Source organism: Branchiostoma lanceolatum, chromosome 19 (genome assembly GCF_035083965.1).
Source record: "Branchiostoma lanceolatum isolate klBraLanc5 chromosome 19, klBraLanc5.hap2, whole genome shotgun sequence".
Classification (NCBI taxonomy): Eukaryota; Metazoa; Chordata; class Leptocardii; order Amphioxiformes; family Branchiostomatidae; genus Branchiostoma; species Branchiostoma lanceolatum.
The window spans coordinates 2815708-2837085 of NC_089740.1; the positions used below are offsets into that span (position 1 = coordinate 2815708).

Sequence of the window (21378 nt, forward strand, 5' to 3'; positions counted from 1 at the left end):
ATCTTACTTTCTAAATACCTATCGCTGATATCATCTTCTAACCGGACATATAACTATAGCATCCTCTGTAAAGCGTTTCATACATGTTTATGCAGCATTCTGTTTTCCCTTGTATTTGGTCGAGACTGTTATAATTTTGGTCAGTTCGTTTACAAACCCATACTGTTTAAGCGTATAATGATATGAGGCACTTATATGTACAGATAACCTGAGACACAAGTGGACAATTCGCGGGCCTGACCCTAACAAAGTTATCCGGCTCGACTTTACGCAGTTCCATCTTGAAGGTGCCAACTACGATGTTTGTCGTTTCGACAGTTTATCTGTGTATGACGGGGAATTTACCGAGGAGGAGAATCTGCTCGGTATGTGTTCAAAATTCTGTTCTTGGAACATAGTGTGTTATCTAATGGATGATATTCTCTTTATGATTCGGTCACATTTACACCATTTCTCGTAGCCACAGAATTTGTCCAGGTGGACTGCCGGATACCGGGGGCACCTCTCGGTTTTCTCACGATGAGCTTACGGGGTAAATTTTGTCACCGGTTTGATTTAATGTCCCCGGGACTCGACCGTGCAAAACAAATAGCCAAGACGCCACAGGGTGCCCCACGTGGCCACGTATGGGGTCACGAAAAAAAAAACAGTAAGACGGGCGGTAAATTTGACCAAAGCTAGACAAGTCATAGTTTCATTTATGCTGGACAGGATGCTATAGGCCCTTATGAATTACCTCAAATCAGATAACTTTATCTGTTTTACGTAACTTACGATATAGAGCTATTCATTAGCGACACTTAGCACGATATATGATTTAATGACATATTTCAACGTTGTAATGTAAGTGAGTTCTCATAGGTTTTTAATTATTTTAGGAACTTTTTGTGGATCTGAGCTGCCCGAGCCTCTGACGTCAACTGGCAACGCCATGGCAATGGCATTCCAGACTGATGAACAAGAATCATTTTCAGGATTCAGTTTTACGTACCATCAGATAGATAAAGGTACTAGGTATTGTGTTTATGAGCAAGGTATGACATTGATCTGTACACCGTAGAGAGTTTTTTCCTCTTACTGTCGGGCAAGAAGAAAAGAGATTTACGGAATTTTAATAGCTGCTGAAAAGGGTTGCAGTCATTATAACCCCCCCCCCCCTTAATCAATCTTCATTTGTATTCTGTATTACAGGCATATAGGCAGATCATACCCCCGAACAGCTCCGCAAAATAACAGATTTGGAAGCTGCCGTTTCTTCACCAGTGACATCTTGTTAGTTTTTGCCCATGAATCAAGATCGAACGAGTTAAATCCCTTACAATCATATATCCTACATTTCCTTCATGTCAGACTTCTCTGGCAACTTTGTCTTGCTATTCCCCTTATTTTTGGCATATCTATTACTTCAAAATTATTATTTTTAGAAAGTTTACACAAAAAATGTTTATTCTAGAATATTTTATTTTGAATTGCAGTCGAATTGGAAAACACTTAATTTTTTGACCGGGGTAATCTTAGTTCTATTCGCTTACAGGTGTTGCCCGTCTAGTTTCAAATTGTAACTATTAGAAGGTATTGCCTTGTAGCGTTGAAAGATGCATTTACACATAACGAACGCACGTTTGCAACTTCATCTTACGTACATAACGTAAAAATGAAAAAAAAGAGCGTAATTGATCTTATTGCAACATTTCTGATAAAAAAATTCAGTGGTGCTGGACTTTAAACTGGGTCAGTTCGCCTGTGTGAACGCGCAGGGATACATCCTTGGCTGGCAGCGATGTAATGAACAAAGAGACTGTCGAGACAGCAGTGACGAACAAAATTGCGGTAGGTTTTATCAATATAGTACTGTCATGTCCGTCATACGATTTACACATTTTTGGCGAGGCTATCAACAAAGAGCTACCATTTTCTCAGAAAACGGAAGACTTCTGTACGCTACAACCAGTAATCATACGACGGATGTGACAAGGACTTTTTTCAAATAAATTTACAGTGCTAGTTATGGACATCGAACTGTTGATAGGTAATATAACGACATGTTGGACTTTTGATCTTACCCATGGTGACTTTGAAGTTTTGACATTTGGTCACGTGCTCTTCCTATTATGTATTGCATCCCTTGCAAAATGAGTTGAAGTTCTTGCCTTAGATAGATTTGTGATAGCATTAGACGTCATCCGTTCCTATTTACACTTAGTGTCTTAATTCTTTTCAGAATGTCGTCGGCTTTCAAACTTAGATCTCGGCATTTGCAAAACTCTGGACTACAGGGATGTCCTGCTACCGAACTGGGTCGGCCATGAGACGCTTGAAGAGGTCCAGAATTCTGCCGAAATGCAAAACTTGACCAGATACCACCGCGAGAAGTCACCCTGTCATGCACAGTTCGTTGATTACGTCTGCTCATTTTTGTTTCCAAGATGTGACAGGTACGCTAATTATGATATTGCAATAGTGAGGTGGTAAAAAGGTATAAGTTGTTTAGCCTGAACAGCGGCCATGCCTGATTTCCACCTGTGAAAATGATTTTCTACTATTGAACTCACTTTTAATGAACCGCGTCAATTGGGTCATTTCGCAGCTTCCTCATTCTCCAGGGAACTTTTTTATATTATTTAGAAGCCGGTTTACCGCAACGTAACCATATTATTGATTCCCGTCAGCTCAAGGCTGGTGCTGCCGTGCAGGGCGTGGTGTGTGGAGGTGCAGCAGGTTTGCGGAGGAGGGCAGGTCCCGGGGCTGGAGAACACTTTCAGTGCCTGCGACCTGCTAAACAGCAACATCAGTCAGTGTTACAGCAAGGCAACTCCTAACGGAAAAGGTCGGTATACTTGTATTAGAGAATATGATCATTTCATGAAACATTGGTATTCTTACCTGCCTAACATTTTGGCAGCTGCCAATGACCTGAATGAACTCTACTACGACTCCCTGCAATCTTTGGTTATAATATTATTGGTGAATGACCCTGTTTACACCCTCCTCTTACGTATAGCACAACGCTTTTCCTATCTTGCTTCAAGAGTCTACATTATAAAAGACAGTGAACATTATGCTGTCGGCACGAATGGATTTTTCAGCTGTATTTACTGTCGGTTAAGTCAAGTTTGAATAAACAAGCGCTGATGAATATTGGTCTGTTTAGATGCCTTGTTTTACCTGTTTTCTCGGTTAAATGTTTGTATATTAATCCCATAGATTGCTTCTACGGTAACGGTGAGAACTACCGGGGGGAAAGAAGTACCAGCAGTTCGGGAGAGCAGTGCGAGCCCTGGTCTGACGCGGCGAGGCTGGTTACCCCGTCTCTGCTCGAAAAACGATACAGCTGGGCCAACCTGCAAGGATCCAACTGTCGCAACCCGTACTGTAAGTCTCGATTTGTCGACTCATTTACTGCAATTATATTTTGTTACGTACATGCATTCGCTAGGTAAAAAAACAAACAAATCGTTGATGATTTTTGTGAATTATCCAATAGAAATGCAGAAACGTGTCCATTTACAAACTCCTTGAATATGTATCATTCAGTATTTCCAACGATCTGATAGTAGTTCGTAAATTGAGGGGCTTCATAAACTTTATACTATTAAGTAGTTTATTGTTTAAAATATCTCCATATGCACTTAACAATCACTGCTCTAAAAGTCGAATTTCAAGGAGTATCAGGGCCCTCACACACCTGTCAAATTCACCGTGTAATGGTTGTGTACATGGGTTTCAGGGATCACCGTGTCCGGTCCTAGATTTTTTCTTACACACCTGGACCTGGAAAGTGGATGGGAATTTACGGCACCCTTACACTTGACGTGTAGTGGAAAATTGATTACAAAAGGATGGCAATTATATACGGCCTTTCGTGCATTCCAGGTGACAATTACCTGTGCATTACTGACGTAAAATTATGTTCTACTGGTAGAAAGCGGAACAAAATGGCTTGAATTAACGTGATTTAATTTTCATGAGTATATTAAAGGGGCCATCTGCTACAAGCGAGATAGAAGCGTTTCTACCAGCTGCAGATCGTCCGTCCGAACAAAATTAGCGTTCCAATATGTTGAATGTCGTTTATTTTGAAATCCACCTAGGTCGACAAGAAAGGTCTCCAAAATACTAATATCATGATTAGTGAGGCTGGGTTTTAAACGTGCCGACATTTCCAACGGAGAACCGCGCGGGACGCCGCTAGATCCAAACGACGGTCGCGATCGTTCTGAGCTGGGCGACATTTATATCGCCCAGAGACCCCCGCCCGCCAGAGACCCCGCCCGCCCTGCTGAGGCCCTCGCCCGCCCTGCTGAGCCCCCCGCCCGCTCAGAAACCCGCGCCCGTTCAGGAACCCGCCCTGGCCCGAAAGCCACAGCTGATCATGAAATATACAAAAGGTGGTTAACTAGGATATGAGATAATCTCATAACTTTTTTCCCGACACGAAAACCGATGTCTAAATGTCCAATGATAAAACATTCAAAGCAAAATGAGTATCATACTACTAAAAATCACTAGCCTGGAATCCATACCCTCGGTGCCTCCCCGATATCTCTACGGCACTGTGAGTGACCCTCACCCGCCCAGACAGCTTAGCCCGCTCGGGGTGTTGTTTACGGCCTTGGATTAATTAGTTCGGCACCTACGGTATGGTCGGATATAATAGAAAATCCTCTCGATTTATGGCCCTCCCATTGGGCGCATCAATCTCATACGCCTTGAATCAGGCCCGTATTGACACCCTGCCAGTCTCTAGGGGCGGCGGAAAAGTAGGAAGGCAGCGGACGTAGGGTGTAGCGGAAGTAGGATGGCAGCCAGAGGTAGAAAGGCCATCAGAAACTGACTGGCCCGGTAAAACACCACTAAGCCGACCCTAGAGACTGGGACCATGCTAAAAATCACAGACCCTCTTGTTTAACGAAGTCGATACATAAGCGGCTCTATCTGATGTATAGATAACATGCGCTACAGTTCCATCACAGTGGCAGACCTAACCCTACAAGTTGATTTGAAATGTACTGTTGTAGAATTGTCATTTTCTTGGTGTGAATACAAACATTCAGTTTATTGCTTTGGTTGGATGTGTATTGTGTTGTCTGGTGCGTTTTTTCTTAGACAGAAACCACAAGCGCCCGGCGTTCAATGTTCTTCATTAGAAATAGGTGACCCGATTCAGCGTGAAGTTATTCGTTAATTACAAACAAGATGTACTATTAAGCTTTACATTGCAGTTCGAATGCTTATTGAGTTTAATTGTCTGTCCAGCGCAGTGTTGATATGCATAATGTTATCTACAAACTGAATGATATGCGTTGTCTGAACAAAGGAAAGCTAATGTTTATAAATGTTTTGATTCTGGAAAAAAGCAACCCATGATGTCAGCTAGCCGCGGCGACTCTGGTGGAAAGGCTAATTTTACTTGTAAATCAATATTACATTGTCTTCCTCCGGAATACTATAATGATATACAAGCAAACTACGTCTTACCATTTGAGTCGTCGCGGCTATATGTCAGCTTATGCTAAAAAGTATTCACTGGGCGTCCATATTTGGCCATGCAAATAATCGAACCCAATATGATGAATACTTGGGCAGTAGAATAAGACAATTATAGAACGTAACATTTAGCCTTGTGTGGCACGTCTACACCCCAACCCAATTTCAGTGTTTAGCAGAAATAGATGTTCTTTGTTTTGGAATAAGACAGTTTGTCTCAAACCCACGGTTAAATCATACAATTGTGGTTCTAATGGTATACGACGTAACGTCATAACATTTTCCCGACACGATAAAAACAATATGAAAGCAAAATGTTTGGATTTTGTTTTACAGTCTAGTAGATGGTATACGGGTAGATGAACAACAGGCCATGGTCTATCTGATTCTGAAATCTACGAGTTGATGCAAGGACATTATATAATGTCCTTAGTTGATGTGAACAAGGACATTATATAGCCTCCTTGATGTGAAGCTGTGCTTTTGTGAAAATGTGCCCGTTGTAAAAACAATTATCAGTTTAATGTGTAATGTGCTGTCTGGGGTTTTGTTTCTAAGACAAAGGTCACAAACAATCTTATTTTTCTGTATTCATTTTGTGTATAGACTGAGGTGTTTTTTAAAGTCACATAAATCTGGACTACAGCGCGTATCACTTTGATAAGAAGAAAGATTAACGACACACGACACACACGAATTACAATCAACATAGGCACTAGGTCCGTGTCTCCGTGCTAACTTCCTTGGTACAACACACAAACACACACACACATGTTTATCTTGCAATGAATGGTGTCCATAGCTTTTTAGTGATATTTTTCTAAAACATGTAATATTTGGACTCGATTTCTTCAATTTATGTCGCTAGTTATATAGTCGATAGTACGATGTACTTACAACTTTACTTTGTACTGCTAACGAACCTATTGCTTTTTCAAGCTGTTGTCGATAAGACACAGCCGCATGTTTTTACACCTTCCCTGGCAGGTATTGTGTAACTGTGAAATACTAGTAATCAGGCAGTTCAAAGCTAAATGTATACAATAGACATACCTGGCGTTTCACAGGTAATTGTGTCTATGTCCATGCAAATTATGTAAAGGAATGTACAACCAATAGCATTGCTTCTGGGACGTGATTTAAAAACCAGGACCAATCAACGCTCCTGTTATAATTTTCAAATATTTCAGTTGGCATTTGAGAAGTCCGAGTGGTTGTGTGCAGATGTGTGCTGTCGCTATCTCTGTGTCTGGATACTAGCGTGGGTTATATCCAGCGATGCCCGGGATTATTCGGAGCTTGGTTACTATTCTACGACGAGACTGAGACAAGAGCTTGCACTGAATGCAGAACATCGCGGCATGGAGCTACATTTCCGACTTCCTTGTAAAGCACTACAGCCCGGACTTTTGACTATATATACGGCTTTGCCCCGGACTTTTTGTCGGATGAAGAAATTACAACGGCGTGTCCGTCTGGATTGTGGAACGAACCTCATTCTAACAGGCCTATAAAAGCGGCAAATCATACGGACTGTGCTACCTCGACAGGCTAGGTTTTAGTACGACACTTCTGCGCCACTCACGCCCAGCCAAGAGCAGATGACGACGTCTTCTAGAAGCTAGAACAAATAGACGCTGGCATTTCAAAGGACTACCCAAACAATCGTAATCCGAACAACCGAAGAGCCGGTGGTTAACGACATGAATAAAATGAGACATCTTTGTTAACACTGATAATCGATATTTCAGACGGAATAAATGTGGCGTTATCACGATATTGATAAAAATCTGAAAAATGGGGAAAGAGGGGAGTGGGGCAAAATCCAGTAAAAGGGGGGAGGGAGGCAGTATCATTGAAGCCGCTTTCCATGACAAAAGAAATATTGAAGGCGTAACCGGGTGGATGCGGGGGGATAATTAGGTGATAATTGCCGCTAAATTATGCACATCACATTCCACACGGACCATTACACGGTGAATTTCCTGCTATACCGCAATAGCGCACTCCATAGGCCAGAACCCGGGGAAATAATGAGGTGATAATTGCCGCTAAATTATTCACATAACATCGCCACACGGACCAATACACGTTGAATTTCCTGCAGTGTATGGTCATTTCAAGGGTATATGTCCGGGTGTGTAAGGCCCTTTAAACGTCCTGAACACGGCAGTGGTCCATCTCCGAGAGAATCTAGGGAACGTACAGGACCGGACGCGCAACGTAAACAGGTTCGAAATCCCATGATTCTGACGGAAATGCAGAATTTCCATGAACGTGTAAGGCAATTTCTGACCCTGAAATTCGGCTTTCCGCGCAGTGAATTAAGTGTTCCATCACATCATACCATTGTCAAATGATTTTGATTTTTTCAATGACGATGATCTTCTCCACCCAAATAAAATGTTTTTCAGAGTTTGAAAGTATTATATAACAAAAAAGGCTATCCTAGCATATTTCCTCACCATCAATTATTCAAATGAGTTACAATCAATACTTAATGATATTCATATCGATTTTTTCTGAATATAGCGTTTTACGTTCTCAATAAGACATGTGACTTTACCTGTGTGCCAAATTGCAACTTATTCAATCAAAAAATTAAAGTTGTCCATATAATGCACTGATCCATTCTATTGAATCGTCCTCTAAATACTTTAATTTGGAGACCGTGCAATCCTAAGAGCAAAATGATAATAATGTAAGGAAATTTCGCTGTAATGTTTCCTCATTATCATGTAAATCAAGCCTAATTATATGCATCTTCACCTTAACTTACAACCCCAAAATCATTCCAATACGTGCAAAACATGTCCAGTTTGGCCGAAGCAAACTTTCCAAAAAATCGCCACTTTACTTCCATACAAGCTAGTAGTAAGAGGCCCCAAACATCTATCACTAACGCATGTCTTTGTTAGCCCAAGATCCATATCTACCACTTCAGTTGGGTGAGCTTACCAATTTCAAATAGCAAGAAAATACACAACTCGGATGTATCACTACCATACATAACGGGCCGCTAGGGGTGCCCAAAATGTATTCATTTTAGGTCTCATAAAGAACTAGAGTTCCACGACCTCATACCTTCGCCAAATGTTTTTAACCATTGTGACTGACGTATTAGGAGTATTTCTCATCATTTATAAATCATACCAGTTGATTGTCTTAAAATATGATGTCCAAAGTATGAGCTTAACAAAGTATGAGATTAACAAAGAAGGTGATGCTAATATTGATCATCAATTATGCAAATGAGGCCCTTATCAGCATAATTTGATTCAACGATGTTCACATTCACATAAATTCCCGATGCCACAAAAAGTATTAAATGCATGAAATTTCCGTCACATACCAAAAATCATGACCATCCATCAAGGCCATCTTGAGTTATAGTATTTTCTCATTAATTATGCAAATGAGGTCTTCATTTACATAGTTCATATCAATTAATATTTCTCTCTTCCTCACTTACATATGTCACATGTTTCAGAGTCCTATCATAGAATTTGGCGGATGTATAAACTTTCCTTATTAATTATGCAAATTAGATACCGATTTGCATAAAAAGTATCTAATCATGTTCATCATCACTCAAGCTATCTACTTACCAAAAATCATTGCCATCCATCAAGCCCTTCTTGAGTTATTCCCTTTCAAAGTCAGATGCTAAACCTGCTCCTGCATTTCCAAAAAAGCCGCTAGGGGGCCCAAACCCATACCACTTACTCTCTGTCCAAAGAGCTATCTACCACTCAAAAATCAGTTCCATAGCATGTCCAGAACACGAGATATCAAAACAGGAAGTCCCGCTGCAGTACCATAACAAGCCGCTAGGGGACCCAAAATCTAATCATTTCCTAGTCTCATCAAGACCTACCCACCTACCAAATATCAAGACAATCCACCAAGCCTTCTCGAGTTATGCTGTACATTACATACATACCTACACACATACATACACACAAACGCTACCCTCTGCATAACCCTCTCGGCGAAGGTAACTAACCGGGTCCAACTATCCACATATCAAACACAATCCACGAAGGCATTCTTCAGTTGCCGTGTTCAAGGACATTAAAGCATAAAAAATACATATTTCTTAACCATGCTGGCAAAGGTAATAACGGCCTGTTCCCACAGCGAGTGCCGAGCCCTGGTGCTACGTGAAGGACTCCCATGGTTCCCTGGTACCTGATACCTGCTCTATTGACCCGTGCAAAGGTGGGCTGATATCACTCTACTTTAAATCACAGTCGCATTTGATCTCATTGTTGCATATTTTTGCAAGGCTATGACAAATTGATCTGCGACATTTTTTTTCCGCCAAAGACCAACTTGCAACTGTCGCCCAATCACCATCAATTGATGTAGGACGAATGTGGCATTTGTTTTAATTTGGTCTTTTACTTACTTGTGAGAACATAAGACAACTTCAAGGCTAATGCTCACTCACTGATTCATTACCTATTTGAGTTATTCATAAAATGTGTGATTTTAAACTGGCTAACTCGTTTAGCAGAAGATTCAGTTGACTTGAAGGAGGTAGGAAAGATGACAAATCTATTCCGGGACTTGATATAGAATCTTAGTATATTTGCTACAATTTTTTTTACATTACATCCATGCTGGATTTTTTTCATTAATCGGAAACATCAAGTAAACCTAGCGAGTCGTGTTTGCCGATAGAGGTGCCATGTATACGAATGCATGCTAATGGATTAGCTATGTTCATGGGGAAAACCCGTCTTGAAGATTTCATAACATTGTACATAGTGATAAATTTGTTAAGTCTGTAAAAACCTTTGAGTTTCAAGATTCTCAGTTGGGTTAAGGCGGCCCAGGAAGTATTATTCTGTACATATATGATTATACTCTGTAACTATCGATAGCCTTGTCGCACCACGATGAAACTTCACACAGATTTAGAACTACTTAAAACACATTGAATAAAGGTGACTTAAGTTTTTCTACTGCTGGATTTTGGATTAGAAATACACATTTGGGTTAAAAAAACGTGTATTTTATGGATTTATGCGCGCAGGCGGTAACACCACCTTTCATCATAATATTTTGCAAGGAAAGAGCTAACCCCATACAAATTATTTTTGTCCGAGGCTATTTTGTTTAAAATGAAGATTACATTGTTGTTTTGGGTCAGAAACATCAGAAACAGCTATTTTGGAGTCATTTTTTATTGAAAATTCGCCCCAGTTTGAAATAGGTAAAATCTATGCAAAATAGCCTCGGACAATTTTGATAAAAAAGGGATAATAAGTTACATTTGATTACTCAAAAGCTGAATTCAGTTGTTTTGAGCTGTGGGTAATTGCGTAAAAGTCATAACCCAAATCCCACACAAGCAGCTCGTTGTCTCCCGCGTAATCCAACGCCTGTGACGTAACGGCCGTTCCATTCGAACACCATATCGAACATATAGAACCTCCCGTTCTATTCGGACCACCTCCGTCAAAACAGCGCTAGTAGGACTCGGCGCTGCTCATGCAACATTTATGAGGAGACAACCTCCAAATCATTTGATTGAAACATTTAGAATGTAATACAATCCAAAGCATGGCCTATAAAACAATTTTGTACTTATACGTACACCTGAGATGATATATATGATTGTGTTGTGTAACAGACGTTGCGATCCCCGAAATGCTCCGTAGTGGAACATTTCGAACCGTGTTCGAGTTCGGCCGCGCCGCTGGCCAGGCACGCGGCCGAACTCGAACACGAATTTTCGAACCTGGGCTGCCTTAACCCAACAGAGTTTCAGGACTTCGTTGTTCATACCTGGCAGGTGCCTGTGAAATCCCCCAAAACCCGGAGAACGGACGGCGTGTCCCCATGAAAGGCGCCTACCGGGCCGGAGATCGGGTGTCGTTCCGGTGTAACGAGGGTTACCGGATAACCTCCGGAGAGCAGGACGCCTACTGCCAGCAGAACGGCACCTGGACCAGCCCTCCACCGGAATGTAAAAGTAAGAATGGTTCAATTAATAAGTAGCTCTGCTTGCCATACAATTTCAATTGTCATATACTACAGGTTTGTTAGCGAGCTTATCGAATACAGGATTCTTGACAACTTTTTCCTTCACAAGGCTGCTGAAAGATGTGCATTACAACTGCGACTGTCCCATCATTCTAGTTTAGTCCCATGAATGTATTCAATTTGATGTTGTAAACTTATCGGAGATCGTTTTACTGTAGGTACCTAGTTCGAACGGAATCCGCCACATTCCTAAAACATGCTAGTCATAGAGTTTCAATTGGGATGGTGCTGCTTATCACCATGACCTGTACTTAGCTTGTTTAAGCATAAATGTACCATAAAGGTCTTTCATTCATTCATTCATTAATGTGGGCTGGTATTTCTGCAGCTGACGGACGCGCACGTCTTACGGACGAACTGTTTGACGAGAAATTTTACAACCCGGCGTTTCCTCCTGACGTCGGAACTGTCGTCATCTACTTCCGGGCCGCACTGGAGAATGTCATTGAGCTGGTATATGTTTTTTTAATCATCATCTGAATAAATATGCACTTTGTAAGAAAAGAGCCCCCAAATTATTAATACTTTTTAGAACAACACCTTTATCTAAATGACCTATACAACACATCTTTAGATATTTGTATCATTATTCATTTTGTATTAGTGGTGTTTATGAACTGTGTACACATGAACTATGAACGAGCTGCACAAGGCCAACAGAGTGAGAAACAGTATCTCAAACTAGAAAAAACAACAATATCTGGCCACCAGTCGGTCTCTTCAAGTGGGGTAATATACATGTATGGGCACACTTTAGGCTTGCTATATAAGAGAACCATCAGGATATTCCTCTTCAGAGTACGAAATGATACAGTCTAAATATGTACGGTATTAGCAAGCTGATACTATATTGAATTTCCCATCAAATCTGCAAAGAATCTCGGAAAAAGGAGTTTCTTTACCGAATATGTAGTTAAACTGTCAACAGGCACCCCACGGGGCAGTCAGGATAATAAGAAGTGCGCAAAGCACTGATTAACAGGATGTGGGTATGTCTCTGCCTGTAATGATATTGGGTTGAATAAGCTTACAAAGCCAAGGGTAATTCAAAAATAAACTAGTACTTTAGGGTATGTGGTCCGTTAAGTCGGAACCATGCTTTAAACTTCCGTAACCTTACCTAACTAAATACTGAAGCCACGTGTCCTTCAATTTCCTAACGGTGGGTAAATCACCTAGAGGACGAGACATCAAGTTGCGTTTTCATCTTAAGATTTAAGCAGTATTTTTGTCGAAATCTACTAAATAAGAGTTCCTTTGTCGTTTTTAGATAGAGAAAGACGAGCAGATACTGTCGTCGGTGGTTTTCAGACTTGTGAGTTTTATTCAATCATATTTCACTTGCAAGCACTATGATTTCTTGGTAGTCTGAATGACTTTCAACAGTAACTCAATTACATATATATTAAGACATTTTCACAAGCTACATTTATATTCAGACTCATTCTCAGTCACAGAAGAAATGGCTGACGCTTTCGAGAATTTATACTTTTGCTTGCTATATTTTTATGATACATTCTTGTCTAATGTACAACATCCATTAAGAAATTCTAGTGCCACAATATTACTGTCAATTATTGCTATCATTATCAAAAAAAGCCGATTCATTTATGCATCCATACATGTATCCGCACCCTCAGATCTGGAACGACATACGCCTCCAGTGGCAGAACTCGAGATACCCGGACGTAGATGAGATCCGCGTGTCTGAAGACCAGTTGTGGAAACCTGCCCTCGCTCTCGTGGATAAGTAAGATCGCGTAAACTTACCACGTGGACTTAACTACTCACTACATGTAGTCACACACACACTACCCTTTTTTCATGTGCAAACTGGACAGCTTGATATCAAAATAAAATTATATATTTCGTCAGATAAAATCTAGTATTTTGGTTACCTGGCTATGTTGAGAAAATAAACAAGTTGAATTACAGAAACTTGTACATAAGGAAAATCTTGTTTTATTCTTTCATTTACTTCCTGTTTTTATATTAATGCTTCATATTATCATTATCTAATTATTTATTTATTATTTGTTTATTTAATCGTTTATCTTTTAAGTGCTGATCCAGAGTTCGAGGGCTTTCAGTCATCAGCCGGAGTCCGAGTCTTTCAGAACGGGGAGGTGGTGTGGGACATCTCACAGTTATTCAGGACCACGTGTGAACTCGGTAAGTATGACAGTATTCCACCAACAATCAACTAGAAAGTATTTCACGTCGCCGACATGTATCAAGACCAGCGTCATTAAGTGCGCAACGCCTTTACAACGTTCAGACACTGCTGTCAAAGCGATGATTTAATATCATATTCCTTACAATAACCGTCGACAAAGATTCATCAGACACAGAATATAGTTATACACGCACACTTTGTCTCTCACACTTCCCTAACCACTCTCGCTTTCTTTAACAACCCCCTAGATACAAGAAACTTTCCCTTTGATGAGATGGAGTGCAGCACGTGCCTCGCTAATGAGGAACTTCGGCACAACGAGGTATTGCGGTGTCTGGACAGAGATCACCGCCCCGTCCACTCGTCTAGGATTGATCTGATGTACTGTGACGCAAAGACCCCCAGAAAGATGCGAGTGGACCAATGGAACACCAATTGGGAGGTAAAGGTCTCGTCACATTCGCCACACGATAGTTTTAGTAAAACAAATTCAGGGCGTCTTTCGGAAGGGCGTGAATGCTTTGTACAAAATCCAACTGTCCAGTGGCGGAAGTTGTCGTAGGCCCTGGCGTAGATCAATAACACGATGTTTAGTCAAATCATCGTTTAAAAACGGTGAACATCAGATATAAAAGAATGTAGCATAGAATCCGCTTTGGGCAAATGGGAGACCGAAGCAAAGGAATGACATTTTTTGCGCAGTCAGATACGCCGTACGATTTTCGTTTTACTGTAGGATTTTCAAAAAATCTAAGTCAAAACTGACCGTCGACAAGGATCTGGATAAAACGTCTCCGTCTCAATACTCCGTCTTTATTCGACTTATCCAAGACTGCCCAAGAATATCCTCAATTCACTGCCACTGTGGCCAACCTGTCCTGTGCAGAAATTCACACAAGAAGATCACGAGTTCGAATCGCATCCGAAGACTTAGACATGGCTTTGTACCGAAGATTATAAAAAGACCCTAACCGATCGACTTACTGGCGATACTGTATTTCACGAGTCATGTATAATCGAATTCCTTATCAAGTGGGTTATCTAAATGATAACTGTTGTAGCTTTACACATGTCATTGATAATAATGATAATATCTTACAAATGTGGCTGGTTGTTGTTGTGCCTGGACAGCAGAATATCATATTTTTTGCTGATTTGTCTTCTTTTTTATCAACTTTAGGGTAGAATAAAAATAGACCATTATCCCTATTATACTAGTCACAAAACATATTAATATAAACCAAATAAATTTCAGATTGAAGAAGAAGAAGACGGCAATTACACCCAGGCCTGCATCAAACTGCACATGCGCCGTGACCCGACCTTCCACATGTGTACCACTATCGCCCCAAGTGTTTTCCTGACCCTGCTGATGGCCGTGACCTTTCTGCTGCCACTGGACACAGTAGGTCTACCCAATCACGTGACTGCAACTACATCCAAATGTGGCGTCTTTGTTGACCTTTGACGTGGTCAACACATTACGTTATTACAGTTATCACTGCAAAAGTTATTTTGTTGAAACTCTCTCCTATTTCCTTATTGTTTAAAGGGAGAGCGCCTGGGCTACTCTATGACCATCTTTCTGGCTATGGTAGTGACCCTGGTCTTCATCACGGAGGTTGTACCCGCAGAAGAGACCCTGCCCTTATTAGGTAAGAAACAAATTTATTGAGCAAATGCATTAGGCATGTTATGTGAAAACAGTGCACACATGACATCTGAGCCTGTTATATATGTAACAAAAAATAACAGTGATAGATATGATTGTGATTTTTAATCTGGAAACGTTCCGATTGCTTGTGTTGTAACATTTTGGTTGTATTTTATCCCGAGCTCAACCATCTGTCTTACCGACGTTTAAATGGCTGAAAACTGACGAAATCTGTGTGAATAAGATATTCTACTGTAATTTGGTCATTAAAGGGACTAAACGATGATACTATCCTGTTAACTTATTGTCCGATTAGACCATGTTGATTTGATTATACGGATTTTATCCGTGCGCGCAACAATTTCCGTCCTTTAAAAAAAACGCCTTCTTGCTCACTGTAAGCCATGCAAAGCAACTACAGATTAAACAAATAGATATTTCTGAAAGCGAATACTAATTTCAAAGGAGGTCAAAGTCAAAAAAAGAAGATTTGAAATAACAAAAATGAAAAAAAATCCATGTTTTGGTATGCCATTCTCTGTGTGTCATTTATGCAACCTTCCTGATCATGAAGATTTAATGATGAACTTTTTGGCCAAACTGTTTGCATTCGCACGCTCGCATCAGTTTTAAGAATCCCAGAGGATGTTATCCATATAATCAAATCAACATGGACTTATGCAAACAAGTGATTGGAATCTGAAATGTTGCAATAGAAGACCGTGAAGACGATTAAAAAAATCACTCTTCACCCCTGACTGTCGTCAAGCCTGCAGGATTTGACGTAAAACCTGAAGTCAGTGCTCCCGTGTGCGACTGCATGAAATCAGTGCTAAGTAAACTACACTAATATGCCATCTCCTGTTCACACCTCTTGTTACCTAGTTGTGAACTTGATTTTCAGGCCCTTGCATCTACATTAGAAGTAATGCACACCAGAGGAAGTCTGTTTAAGCCAATTCAACCACCCAATAACAACAGGAAAATGTTATACAGTCCGATTTTGTCAGATTTCACCCCTTTATATACGATAATATCCAGCCTGTTGTTGGGCAACCATGGCTTCGTGATTAAGCCAAGCAAATATATAAATAAACAAGGACGGGTTGAGTCACCTGCGTAACAACTATTGTTTTTGATAGCGGTTGTTGTATGACATGTGTATCTCTTTTGTTCATGTCTTCTGTATCACGTTCGGGGAGTTGGCACTGGTATAACTTCTGCCGTTCTTGACTTCTGTAGCCTCTGTTGCATCATTGATGCAACTTCTGCTGTTCTTGACTACTGTAGACTCTGTTTCATTCTTGATGTAACGTCTGATGGTCTTGACTCCTGTAGACTTTGTTGTATCATTGATGTAACTTCTGTTGTTCTTGACCCTTTTAGATACTGTTGTATCATTGATGTAGTTTCTGTTCCTTTCTATTGTAGCGGTTGTTGTTCTAATCTGCATCTGCATGATGACAGTGTGGATGATCTTAGCCATCATCACCATCAGGCTGAGTAAAATGGTATGCATCAAACATACGAATTTGCTTCAGCATTTAAAGGTACATATTGTATCTGACCAAAGATAGACTCTGCTTTCGGTAATTTTTCCTCAACGTATTTTACTTTAATCTACATTCCAGTTAATAAATAAAAGATAGATAGTCGAAGAAACGTCCTGAACTTATCAGAATACCGGATTTCACCAGTTCAACTTTTTTTTTTTCTCGTCACAGGAAGGCACATTGCCCCGATGGGCAAGGGCCTTGTTCTTGCGGCGCCTGGCGAGGATGCTGCTTCTGGGTGACCTGAGCAAGAACAGAGGTAGTGACAAGGGGCCAAACAGCGTCTCCGTTGACTCAGACTCCGTCGACAAATCGAAACTAAGCAACGAAAAATTCGCACAGTCTGTGGTCTACTACTTCCACGACAAACCAGCCGAGAAGGAGAAGCTACAAATTCTTCACGCCATCAAGCAGATTCTTACTGAACTGCAGGATAGCGTGAAGTCACTGCGTGAGAACGGAAATGATGAATCCAAGGAAGAGGAGCCAGAGACAGATTACTATAATTTGGCCCATGTTGTAGACAGGATCTGCTTTGTGACGTACATGATCGGGATAGTCATTGTCATCCCCCTTACCAATGCATTCTTACCGTAGAGATTACGCCATGCTTAACAAAGGCAGAGTTAACATCTCGCTTAGCAACCGTGGTGAATGCGTCATGCTTATCGGCTACTTTGTCTAGTAGTCGTAGATATTACACGCCTTGTCTAGCAACGAAAGACAATTAATATATAGAAATAAAACTAAACCAAACTACTTATAATGAGGATTACACCATGGATTCTAAATCATGGCAGTTAGAGTTAACTCCGTGACATATTTTCAACTGATGTAAGAAAATAAACACGCTGTCCTGTCAAAACCTAACAACCTAAAAGTATGCAATTAAAGCTTGTCATAGATCTAACACCAGATTTGACGCTTTTCAAAAAGTTGCTAAGTTTCAAGGTTGCAAAATAAGCCGTGCAGACATTTTAAGAAACTAACGCTAGGATGGGCTTTAAAAGCCCTACCAATTCTAAAAAGGAATAACATGGATGTTTATGGTATGGATGCTACTATCAAAAACAGAAAACAGGAAAGCTGTTTACAGCAAGTTTTCCCTATAGGCTAATTGTACAACATATCAGCAAATATTTGGTTAACAAGATCGTGTGTTTTGACGGTGCAAATGAGAAGAGGTCTATAAATTTTAACATAATAATAATGGTGATGTTTATCGAATATTTATGACCAGATTGGCTAAAGACTGCACACGTCACCACGCGTGGACCAGAAGATGTAAAATACAGAGCATGGAACACTAGAATATTTTATTTGAACGCTAAATACTAAAAGTAAAAAAAAAACACTGCACACAATTGTTTATCTATTGCTCATTGCTTAATAGTTTCTTTTCTCTTTTTTTAAACGGATGAAAACATAAAACTGCATCCTGTTTCCACAATAAGTTCTTGCATGACAGCATGTATGTGAAAATGTCCTGCATTGACATTTTCTTACATCTCTTGTCTATTTATGTCGTAAAGAGCAATTGGCGCTCATCTTCATATAAGATACAGTGAAGTTGAAATTGTGTCTCTTTTTCAACATATGAATGATCACATAAGTCCCACATTTTAATCATGGGGTACGGTAATGCCTGCCAGACTACATATGAAAGGGATGGTCACTAATGCGAGGTCTACACATGGCTTTGCGGTGTTTAAAGTTTGCAATGCTAAAATATGTTTCTCGTTTATCACTCTTTTCTAATTGTTTGTATGTCCTTAATTTGATACATTCTCTTTGTCTATTAGTTCTGAGTAGATTTTTTTTGGGTGAAGATTTCTTTTAATCTTTGTTTTTTGTTCATTCAGATGGGGTGTATTTTTGTTACCGTTTATGTACATGTAGGCAAAGGCGAACTCTTAGATGTATTTTTGTTCTATAACATGACTACTTTTATTATTAGATTTGTTTTAATGCAATTAACCTTGAATTTTCATTACATCTTGATGACAATGGTGTTTTAATTGATGTCACACCTTAATGGTGTCTATTCAGTGTTTTCATAACAATTAACTACATTTATACTGTTCATCTATTTCGGTGCACAGAGATTTCTGGTGAACTAACTAATTTGTTTATATCTTTCTTTCAAGCTATTCATATTAATATCAAAATATTATCATAAAACTCGGTTGTGTTGCACAATAAAGCTACTTTTTATTTTTTATCATAGACACAGCTTTTTGCAGTCAACGTATTTAGTCGTATTTGCTGTTGCAGCCAACTCAAGAAGCGACATTGGACTTGTTTTGAAAATTTGTTTTTAATCAAAAAGCTTAAAAAGATTGTTTTCAGCTGTGGCCTTCCTCAGTTCAGCAGATCTTCCTTTCTCTAAATCCCGTGTGGCAATGGAATGTAGCTGTACAGCTGGGTCTGGAAGAAGTGGTATATGTTTGATTCCATTAGCAGTATTGTAAAATTGATGCGGGCCTTCAAAACATCGGATGAATCAAGTGGGCAATTTTAAATGAAGGGATTACTAGATTTTAATAATGCTGGGCATGTGGTAGCGGAGATGATTATTGACATAACGATATTCTGATTTTGCAAGTTATCACCTGATTTGCATAATCAACAGTGAATTTTTAAAGTTCCGCTCCATTTCAAAGTAGGACTGCGATTGGCAACATATGTTGGCCACCCGTTGATATTACATTATGAAAAGAACACATCATATTTCAGAATGTACTTTTGTTTGTTTTTTAGTTATCCGCATATTAGAAGCTATTTGTTTTCTTATTTTTTGGTATATTTCTGTGATATTGCATTAAGTCTCATCCAGTGTTATAAATAATTTCAACTTAGAGAGCAAATATCAATCTTAAGAGCAGCTGTCTGTAAAAACCAAGCAAAATGAAGAAAAAGTGGCCAAGTTCAAAAAATGAAATTTTCTTAGATTTTGTGTGGTGGTAGGGTCTTGGCCCAAACCTACAAAAATGGGAAAGTTTTTGGTTCGAGGTTACCAGTTGCCATGGTAACGGCCATTTTTCAAAATGGCGGATTTTCGCCTTGTGAAGGCCTCTCTCTTGCTCAAAATGGACCATCTTTGGCCTACGGTAACTCCCACAAATGAATAGAAATGTTGCTGCCTCTAACATATTATATTATCCATATCTTAACTAGAAAAACGATGTTAAGTGTTGCTCCAAATGTTTTTGCAGTGAGATGCAACAAACGTTTAAAGATGAACTGTTTTTGTGAAATTTCAAAATTGACAAAACGCCATTTTTTGGACGTTTTTTGCAAGCAATACCTCCTTAAAAGGTTGATTTTTGGCACAGCTCTAGTTTAGACCTTTATAAATATCATGTTGAAAAGAAAGTCTGGGTTCTCAATGGGGCGGGCCACAGTGATCCGGAGACTAAGCCATTGTTTCCATTGTAGAAGAATTTCAACTACAGAATTGAAGGTGAAATAAACATGTGCAACTTGGTGATTGAGATAAGAATGACTTTTCTTAAACTTTTTTATGGTGCTGGAAACCTGCCTGTTACTTAGAAAAGTATTTTGTAACAGTTGACAGTTGGTTGCCATCGTAACGGTCATCTTTGTTGTTAATGATGGATTTTCACATGGTTGTATTAGGAAAACATCCCTACCTGCTGATTGCACTAGAGATATGGACATGACTTTTATATTTCCATTTAGCATGGTTTCCAACGTTTCATAGACCAAAAGTTCAAGATCAAGCATTTAGATTAAGAGGGTGTACTAGGGGGTTATCAGAACCAATGAAATCAGAATTTTCATCTTGCTAAATTTTAGTCAGTATTAAGGGGCTTCCATCATTGGCAATGTTGATGAATGGTTTTACCAGAGAAACTTCTATTGAGTCAACAACTAACGTTGTTTTATTGGGACACGTATAACAGGAGCAGTAACTTAAGGGTCTTTATGTGCATTTTTCGTGTTTTGGGACTGATACGAAATAAGTGAGGTAATCACGTTTCACTACGGTGTGAGCTATGGCCATCTTTGTGTCGCTGTGTGAAAACCACGGATAGATGCCATGAAATGCTTACAACAATTGAAAATGTTAATTAGGGCACTACGTGGGATTTATAGGGAAACTTGAAATGGAATAAAGCTGTTTTACACATTCTTGATATCTGTTCTCTAAGACATCAATCAGTAAGTTACTTAATCATTTTGTGTATTCACTATGTTGTACATAAAGACAAAGGGTCCGCATGCATTGGGGTTATCAGGACTCCACATACCAGGGGTATAGAGGACGCAGAAGGCGCATTGCGGAACACTTCTGTTTACCACTTCCTATGTTAAAATTGACCTCCTACGTACATCCACTGGAGAATATTGTAGACACATTTTAGTTTAATCTTTGGATAGTTTTTCCGAATTCTCCGCAGGTGAATACTTTCTGTATCTGTGCTAGTTTT

The 21378-nt window shown here is 39.8% G+C and overlaps 1 protein-coding gene and 1 long non-coding RNA gene across 2 annotated transcripts; both read left to right on the forward strand.

Annotated features, from left to right (window-relative positions):
* Positions 1–883: 883 nt before the first annotated feature.
* Positions 884–2429, forward strand: LOC136425397 (uncharacterized). The gene is made up of 3 exons (XR_010754022.1): positions 884–1007; positions 1711–1830; positions 2222–2429. It is a non-coding gene; the product is annotated as an uncharacterized lncRNA (long non-coding RNA).
* Positions 2430–3144: 715 nt separating this feature from the next.
* LOC136424914 (neuronal acetylcholine receptor subunit alpha-6-like) lies at positions 3145–18004 on the forward strand. The gene is made up of 12 exons (XM_066413566.1): positions 3145–3372; positions 9628–9708; positions 11291–11470; positions 11870–11994; positions 12812–12856; positions 13182–13291; positions 13604–13713; positions 13966–14159; positions 14973–15122; positions 15270–15372; positions 16803–16882; positions 17096–18004. The coding sequence occupies exons 3-12, from the start codon at positions 11338–11340 to the stop codon at positions 17519–17521; spliced, it is 1476 nt and encodes a 491-aa protein (XP_066269663.1). The 5' UTR covers positions 3145–3372; positions 9628–9708; positions 11291–11337; the 3' UTR covers positions 17522–18004.
* Positions 18005–21378: the final 3374 nt, after the last annotated feature.

Bases quoted from the DNA above. Each gene is read 5' to 3' on its own strand.
- LOC136424914 (XM_066413566.1), top strand. From the start codon at position 11,338: ATGAAAGGCGCCTACCGGGCCGGAGATCGGGTGTCGTTCCGGTGTAAC. The intron at 13,714-13,965 runs GTAAGTATGACA...ACAACCCCCTAG, and splicing joins CAGGACCACGTGTGAACTCG to ATACAAGAAACTTTCCCTTT. The intron at 15,123-15,269 runs GTAGGTCTACCC...TATTGTTTAAAG, and splicing joins TTCTGCTGCCACTGGACACA to GGAGAGCGCCTGGGCTACTC.